This window comes from Sinocyclocheilus rhinocerous, unplaced genomic scaffold, assembly GCF_001515625.1.
Source record: "Sinocyclocheilus rhinocerous isolate Xijiao unplaced genomic scaffold, SAMN03320098_v1.1 scaffold160, whole genome shotgun sequence".
NCBI classification, from domain to species: domain Eukaryota; kingdom Metazoa; phylum Chordata; class Actinopteri; order Cypriniformes; family Cyprinidae; genus Sinocyclocheilus; species Sinocyclocheilus rhinocerous.
This window is the reverse complement of record NW_015624563.1, coordinates 549,176-557,894: the sequence shown is the minus strand read 5'-3', so window position 1 is coordinate 557,894 and position 8,719 is coordinate 549,176. Positions and strand designations below refer to the sequence as shown.

At 37.4% G+C, this 8,719-nt stretch overlaps 1 protein-coding gene across 3 annotated transcripts in view; it reads right to left on the bottom strand.

Annotated features, from left to right (window-relative positions):
- Window positions 1-1,814: 1,814 nt before the first annotated feature.
- Window positions 1,815-8,719, bottom strand: part of smad2 (SMAD family member 2) — a 29,655-nt gene continuing 22,750 nt past the window's right edge. For 2 of the 3 annotated variants that reach the window (XM_016556179.1, XM_016556162.1), the window contains exons 4-11: window positions 7,859-8,052; window positions 7,637-7,771; window positions 7,445-7,519; window positions 5,356-5,409; window positions 4,974-5,186; window positions 4,600-4,737; window positions 4,356-4,500; window positions 3,099-3,222 (exon numbers count right to left, since the gene is read on the bottom strand). In XM_016556179.1, coding sequence (XP_016411665.1) covers window positions 3,099-3,222; window positions 4,356-4,500; window positions 4,600-4,737; window positions 4,974-5,186; window positions 5,356-5,409; window positions 7,445-7,519; window positions 7,637-7,771; window positions 7,859-8,052 — 1,078 coding nt within the window. Of the gene's footprint in view, window positions 3,223-4,355; window positions 4,501-4,599; window positions 4,738-4,973; window positions 5,187-5,355; window positions 5,410-7,444; window positions 7,520-7,636; window positions 7,772-7,858; window positions 8,053-8,719 lie in introns of all 3 variants that reach the window. The other variant, XM_016556169.1, reaches the window with a different exon arrangement.

Here is an 8,719-nt window from a genome sequence, read left to right as displayed (position 1 = left end):
CTGATTGTCATGTCACCATATTCTAATTTGTTGGTGGGTTTTTGTTAAATGTGAGCCAAAATCATCACAATTAAAAGAACCAAAGACTTAAACTACTTCAGTCTGTGTGCATTGAATTTATTTAATACATGAGTTTCACAACTTGAGTTGAATTACTGAAATAAATGAACTTTTCCACGACATTCTAATTTATTGAGATGCACACATACATATATATAAATACACACATACATATATACACACCACATATTTTACTGTAGTCAATTTTATTAAATGAAACAACTGACTTGGACTCTTTGAAAATGTTGTGCATTATAGCTTTACTGTTTTATCCAGCTTGGAATGGTACCTGGTCTTAATGAAAATAAGACAGGGTGCTCAATGACACTTCTGCATATTCATACCGTAGACACATTGAATTCACATTTGTGTCCAGGACACCTACAATTGTAGACACATGAGAATCTCTTTTGGGCAAGACTTCGATTAGACTACTAGATTCATATGGATTACTTTTACAATGCCTTTATCTTCTTTTTTAAGCTTGAAAAAGTTTGGTTGCATGGACTTTCAGTGAAAAAAAAAAATGATGTGAGGAAAAATAATATATTTTCATTTGTGTTCTGAAGCAGTGTTATTTTAGTATCATTGCTATTTCAGTTTTTGTTAATATTTTGAATTAGATTAATTTTTTTTTATTTGATTCATTTTTGTGTTTTCATTTTAATTTTAGATACATTTGATTTTTGGGCCCTTTTGTCTTTTTTTTTTTTTTTTTTTTAAATAAAGGTCCCATTAGATTACCATGCTGTCATTTCATTTTGCTACTTTTCAAGTACAGATATACAAATTATCATTTAGTCTTAACCAAATTATGACTGTCCCACATTCGCAGCATCATTTACACCACAACCAATATGTTTATCTCTAATCAAGTTCTCAAGCCAGTGTACTTATTTACCCAGTACACTGTTGGCAAAGAGCATGCTTGAAATAACACACAAGTGGCATCATGAAACTATTTTGATGACAGTTGTGCAACAACAAGAAAAACAAAAGAAAAAAGACTCCAGACAGGCGTTAACATGAGAATTAAAACTTTTTATTAGTGTATTTATGAAGTCTGCATATGCAACACGCCTGAAAAGCTTATCGCCTGAAGTTCACGTTCTACCAATACATCTCTCTAATGGTAAAACAAGCTCACCAACTGTTAAATGCTTTGCAAAATAGGAGAAAAAAAAAGGATCAAAGTAAAATAAAATGATATATACACATTTATATGCATATATGTCTGGTCCACTTTTAGTTCTATTTGGTTTTCTTTCCACACCCAGTCAAAAATGGCAAACAGAATGTTCCCAGTGTCTTAATGGCCGCTTATCAGCTTTAAAAAAAAAACGGGCCACAATATCTTCGTCAGCTTTTTGCTAGATGCACTTAAAGTACAATCGCAAGAGTAGTTAAGATCAATGAAGGAAAATACGGAGACAGAGGTGGGAAGAGGGGAATGGATATTTGCAACGCCTGGTCACTGCCACAACAAGTAAAGAATAACAGACAGCTATATCACAGTCATTAGTAAAAGTTGTACAACGAGCACGCACACTAAAGTTGCACAGTTCTCCCTGTAAAAGCAACCTGTTTAGTCTGGTTTTATTCCCCAATTGCTAACAAACAGAACCCGCAGGATGAGCTTGCCCTTCAGGTAAACCGTACTTTGAGGGGCGGTGGGTTATACAGTATCGTGTTGTGAACATGGGAGGAAAGCAACTAAAAGAAAATTAAAGTCAGATGTATTTCATGGGGGTTCGAGATCAGGGCGAAACGTTAAACTGGGACAACAGCTTGAATTAGAAAGCGGAGGAAGAGGAGAAAAGATATCTGCACTTATAAAAATTCCATGCTAAATAACGTTTTCGTATGATAGGACATCTCATTATGAAGCCATGTTCCTTTAAAAAGAGGGCATGATCTAAAAAAATATTCAGTTCTAATAAAAAGGAAGAGAGCTTTAAAGATCTTAAATATATTTATATATAAAAATACATGAAAATACAAAAAAGTAGCTAAAAGAAAGATTAAGGGGAAAAAAATCTTGTAATTGTGTGAAGGATAACCTATTAACACTTAAAGCTTAAATACTTGGATTTGTTTTTTTATTTTTTGTCATTTTTATTTTAAAGATCTGGACTGTGCGAGACGTTTTAATAACCTTCGAAAGTCTTTGTTCATCCCTAAAAGAAACAACTTTCTGGAGAAACCAGACTCCAAAATCACTCCACAGCTAACTAGTGAATATTTCACCCAGTGAATAAAAAGTTAATTCCGAGGGGCGGCGTAAAGTTCGAATTGAACATGGGCTCTTTTTTTTTGCGCTAAACATTCTATAAGTCTGAAGAAAATAAGCACGACTTACAGCAGCATACCTCAAATCAAAGGCAACATTCTTATATAGTGGTTTGGGGAAAGAAATCGGGAAAAAAAAATTTCAAATAAAAGTATCTTTTGGCATTACTGAAGAAATCAAAAACCATGATTAAGTCTTAACGTGTGAATCTACACAATAATAACAACGTGTATAAAAACAAATAACGTGACTTTTTGCCAGAAAAAGTAACCTCCTCTAACGACTGGATTGGGATCGGCATCCAGGAAAATTAATCGTTAAAAGAGTTTCAGAGTATTTACTTCATCAGGAGGAAAAAGCCTTGCTGCTACAAGTGTGGGAAGTTATCTACTGCCTTCTTGAACTTCCACACAACATACGCACCTTCCCTCCGTCTCGAAAACCATGAAAATAAAATAAAAACCAATATACATTTCAAATTCTACTACTAATACATTTAATATTGAGGGTTTATGAAAGAAAACAAGAGAGAATTAAAGGTGCATGAAGCTGATGAGATAGCAAGTGCTGCGTTCAGGTCCGAACGGAGACAACATCAGTGTCAGGAGGACAGAGATAGAGAAAGGCTCACGGGTACTATGAAAGAGAAAGAGGGGGCGGGGTTCGAGTAAGTCTTCGAGTTGTCGGTAGATGTGATTGTAGAATCAGTCGTTTTGGGGGCAGAGGACAGAGAGCTTGGTCACAGCGATTAGGACATACTGGAACAGCGTACGGAGGGCGAGCCCATCTGGGTCAGGACCTTGTCCAGCCACTGCAGGGGGCCGTTCAGGTGAAGCTCGATCCAGCAGGGGGTGCTCGTCACCGTCTGTCGTCTACAGAACCAGGATGCATCATGGGAATCAGATTTGAATTTCAACTGCATTCAGTAATGTTCAAGCTACAATGGTGACGGCTTGATGACTTGGTTCTTGAATATTCATTTCGCGTTTTAATTCTTACTATTGCGAAGACTTGGCTCATGAATATTAATTAGCCTCAGAAAAAGTTGCATAGCAAAAACCTCATTAATATTCATGAGCCATATTTTGCCATGATACCCATTACCCATCTGTACTACCAATACTGTACAAAAACTGGTATGGTTTCATTTCTTCCAGTTTTGTTACTGACTACATATTGAAAAACTGCTACTTTCAACATCCACGATTACAAGCACATGCCACGTAGGACGTAAACGTTCTGGCAAAACATGAAAATTGGTGATGTAGTTAACTAATTGCGGATATCAAAAGCAGAATAAAAGGAGAGAAAAGCAAGTTTAACACTTATTTCAACAATAAAAATACAAAAGTGAAGCATTAGACGATTAATTCAACACCAAAGACATTGGTAAATAAAGTGAGATTAAGTGCATAAACTATATTTAAATATAATATTAAATATTTGGAAGGTTGCATAACAGGCTTTCGGATTCCTCTATGCATTTATTTTGAGAAATAATGAATCATACATTTCACTACAAGCGTAATTTAAACCCAGCTTTTACACATTTTTACCATTATATACAAAGGAAAATTAATGGTTTATATTCAAAAACGTATGCATGTAAATAAATTTAAAAAAAATATATACACACGTACTCACACTTTTTTATAGTTTTTTTTCCACCTTCACAAAATTGAGAGAAAAATAATCTAGTTGTGTCTACTTACAACTTCAATTACTTTTCTTATATATTTTTAAAATATCTCTTTTTTGGACCCATTTTCTGGTAAACACACACAAAGAAAAAATATATATAGCTTAAAATATATTAGACAGACAGAGACAGACAGACAGACAGACAGACAGACAGACAGATAGATATCCTCTCATCCCTGAAAAAGTTAAATTAAAAGGTGCTTTACAACCTCCCCTAGCAAAATAGTTCAAGTTTACAGATGTACCGTTTAAGACTTTTTTGCGATTGGCAGAGTTGTCAGTGAGGCGGTTTGATTGTCCATACCTGTACTCGGCTCCCCAGCCTTTGACGAAACTCATGCGAATGGTGCACATCCTGGTCAGCTGATATACAGCCTCAAAGCCCTGGTTCACCGACTGAGCCAGCAGTGCCGCAAACTCCTGGTTATTGAAGATCTTCAGGTTACAGCCTAAGAAAAAGGATATCATTAGGTCATAATGGTTGATGTAAATTTCTGGATGGTGGATGGATGGTACAGAGGACCATGAAAAGTTAGTGAACCCCTTACCTGGAGGGATTTTACAGACCGTCGCAGGGTGCCAGCCATACCTCTGATTACAGTTAGGGCTTTGAACAAAGATGGCGCTATCGCTAAGACATTCGGCAAACACTTCCCCACCAATATAATACAGCCTGACCCCTCGTCCTAATCAAAAAAACAATCGACACAAAAAAACAACAACAACGTTGTTTTGGACCCCATTGACGTTCATTGTACAGACAAAGACGATCTTCAAAATATCGTCTGTAGAAGAAAGCAAGTCATACAAGTTTTGAATGACATGAACAAAAAAAACATGCCAATTTTCATTTTTGGGTGAACTGTTCCCTGAAATTCCACTTTAACAATTGATAGTAGCGCAGCTGAAGATGTCTTGGTACCTATGTGTCTCCGGGTCATCTCCACGGTGGCGTTGCGGTTGACGTTGGACAGCAGGCCCAGGCAGAAGCGCTCGGAGTTGGAGGGGTCTGTGAAGCCGTCCACAGTGAGGGAAGGCTGAGAGGCGTGGAATGTTTCTCCGACCCGCTGGTTTAGTTCATAGTAAGCTATAGAGCACCAAAATGCGGGCTCCGAGTAAGTCACTGGCTGAAGGTCTAAAACAAGACGAAAAAGACCGAATGTAAGAACAACTTGACAAGCTCAAATGTACTGTGCAGTGCATAGCCATTGTATGACTATGTTAGTAAACCTCCTCATTTCTTAAGATTATAAGGACTTTGAAGATGTATTTAGAATGAGTTTAAGCAGTTAGTAAGGTCTTACCCATGCCATGATTGACAGGCGAGAGTGTGCTTGGTGACAGTTCTGCAGGAGAACCTAATAGAAAAAAAAAGTCTCTTACAATAACAAAGGTAATGGCAACACAAGAAGAAATAACTAGATGTTATGGTGCTTGCCCATGTGAAACTTGTCATCACTGTTAGGGTGTTCTATGACATAGCTCAGGTCCATCCTTCAATGGGATTTTTTTATTGTCTATCGTCTTTCAAGTCAAAATAGCCACGATTTGAAGAATTATTCCCATCCATAGCACAAGTGAAGTTTAATTCTTATGGTTACGGGTTCAAACAGACACCTAAATTCCAAGTATGAGTGGTAGCAAGAGGCAGTATTACACTAAAAAGGAAATTCTTTTAAAAACAAACTTCTGGACACAACAGGCCGAAAACCAAAAAGCTGCAATGTAATTGAAGTAGCAACAGATTTTCTCTAATGCATTGAGACATACAGAATAAGGCCCTGTCCACACGAACGTGGTTATTTTTAAAACCGCAGCTTTTTCAATGCGGTTTGGCCATTCGTCCACACGCAAATGCAGCACCAGGTCACTGAAACCGAACATTTTTGAAAACGCCTGCCAGGGTGAAGACTTTCAAAAAATCTGGTTGCAGTGTTATCGTGTAGACTGCGAAACCGGAGTTTTTGGCTTGTGACGTCGGAGCCTGGGCTGCTATCGCCGCCTACTAGAAACTTTTTCAGGCTTCTGATTGGCCAACATGGCTTTACGTTTGAGATTATATCGCCACCTGTTGGTTTGGCATGCTCTTGACAGTGCTTCATAGCATGCGTTTGCATTTTAATGTGGATGGAGATTTTTTTTAAAACTCTTGTTTATAAATATACCCGTGTAAGTGTGGACATGGCCTAAATCATAAAGTGGGCGAGAAAAACAAACAAAAAAAACACAGGTAATGGACTTGGTTCTATCCATCAGTGGACTGGACAAGACAGATCTGAATGCGAACTTGCAGATGACGTCACCAGAGAGAAATCAGTCACTTCACTGGAAGATCGTATTATGGTATTTTATTTAAAAATTACGAAGTTAATAATAATAATCATTATCATCATAATAAATATTAAACATGCATGGATAAATCATTAAGATCAGTAACAAACATTTAGAAAACAGTGAAATGTCATTTAATGTTGACTTTGAATTTAGACTTTGTTTGAAATAACTATAGATATTTTAAGTATTATAAAATTTAGGTCACAAGGTAAACTCTTCCTTCAGGTACTATCGTAACTTCTGTCAGGTTAGCACTTGCTGTCTGTAAATTCTGGATGCTAAAGCTAAATCAGTTAACTGCTTTAAGGCTGGAATACAACTACATGAGAAATTTTTGCCCTGATTTACAGTCAACAAAAATAAAAAGGTTTTGGTAAAGTTTTTGTTCTTTTAACTACATTTTAGTCTCGTCTTTTTTCGTCAACGATATTGCATGTTCATTTAGTCTCAGTTATCGTTTAATGACCTTATAATCGTCTCGTTTTCGTCAGGGGAAAAAACCTCATTGACGAACATTTTTCGTCATAGTTTTCGTTAACGAAATTAACACTACCTGATTTACAGTCTGATCGAGGCACAGACTCGGAACCCTAACTTGAAGCTTTAAAAAAAGCCGATTTTAGAACACCGTTTTAATTTGTCATGCATCTAACAATAAAGTGTATGTTTCTGCAAGAGTTTGTTGTGAACGGAATGACTTGAAAGTCTGCTAGTGTGTGCTCCTCAGTCTTTTAGCGTATGATGATGAAGATTTTAGCGTAGGAGGATTTTCATCTGTAACCACTTACAAAGTCAGCAATTGTATAATGCCCAGTTTTTAAAATCTGATCACATTTTAACAGTTGGGTATTGCACTAAAAACCACTTGTTCTTTCCAGGCAGGTTTAAGAAGTTCATTATCCAACTTTTAGTACGCAACTGCAGAAGATACTTTATTGAAAGTCTAGAAGGAGCTTGGGAAGGAAAGTACTGCAGTAAAAGCACATTATGCTTCACTGTCTAAAGTGCAAACACACGTGGCTGTCATTCCCATGTAGTGCTGTTACTATGGGAATGTACCTGTGTCCATACTTTGATTCATCTGCTGGTCGCTGGCCTCCCCATCCTCACTGATGTATCCCGGTGGAGGAGTTTCTGGACACATTTAGAAATCACAAACAACTTGTTAGAACTCTTAAACTACACAATAACGCACAGAGTCTTTGGCCTTAAATTTCTAGGTAAGACACATGGTGTGAAATGTGCTCCTACCTGGTATATAATTGTTAGGAGGCTCGATCCCTGTAGGGAAGTTGGTGTTTTCAGGTATGGAGTTGGTGTAGTCGTCCAGAGGAGGCAGCTCAGTCAGGATCTCCGTGTGTCTTGGCACGAGGACAGGAGGAAGAACTACAGGAGTAAATGTTCTGATGATTGAATGAACGCACAATAGGAAGTGTAAAGCTGTATCTGTTCAAATGACACACATTTCCATACCTGGCGTCTCCACCCGCTGGTAGTGGTAGGGGTTGACACAGACTTCGTCCTTCTTGAGGTTGAAGGCGTACTCGCAGGTCTCGATGGCGCGCAGCTCGTGATGGCTGTGCAGGTCGGGCCATCGCCACAGGCGGCAGTAGATGACATGAGGCAGGCCTTTGCGGTGAGACACTTGCAGACGCCCGTCCAGAGATCTGACCCGAGTGTCCACAGAGAGAGGGCGAGAGAAATGGGAGAGAGGGAGCGTGCCAAATGAGCAGAGAAAGACATGCATGGAAGGAGGGAAGAGGGAAGATGGTGAGATTAGACAGCACGTCATAACCAACTACAGAGACACAAGCTTCATCTATTATGATTCAAACATCTGTAAGTATAGCTACAACAACAGAATACTAATATTTTAAATCACCGGTTCTCAACTAATGGTTGGTGACCCACAAAATGGGTGGTATACATCACAGAAGAAAAAAAATTCTGAATGCAACTAACCATATAACAGTGGTAAGTTTTAAAATGTGGGGAAAAAAAAGTTTCATCTTAATTTTAATATGCATCCAATGAAAATGTATAACTAAGTTGCCAGTCAAAAGTTTGGAGTCTGAGATTTTTTTTTTATGTTTATGAAAGTTTCTTATGCTCAACGAGGCTGCATTTATTTGATAACATACATACATACATACATACGTACGTGTGTGTAATATTATTCCAACTTTAAATAGCAGTTTTATATTATATTTATTATTGACATATTTTATAATGCATTTTATTTTATGCATTTCTTCTTTAATTATTGCTTAATATTTTGAGCAGCTTAATATTTTTGTGGATATTTTGTGGATTTCTGTGTAGTGATTTTTTTCA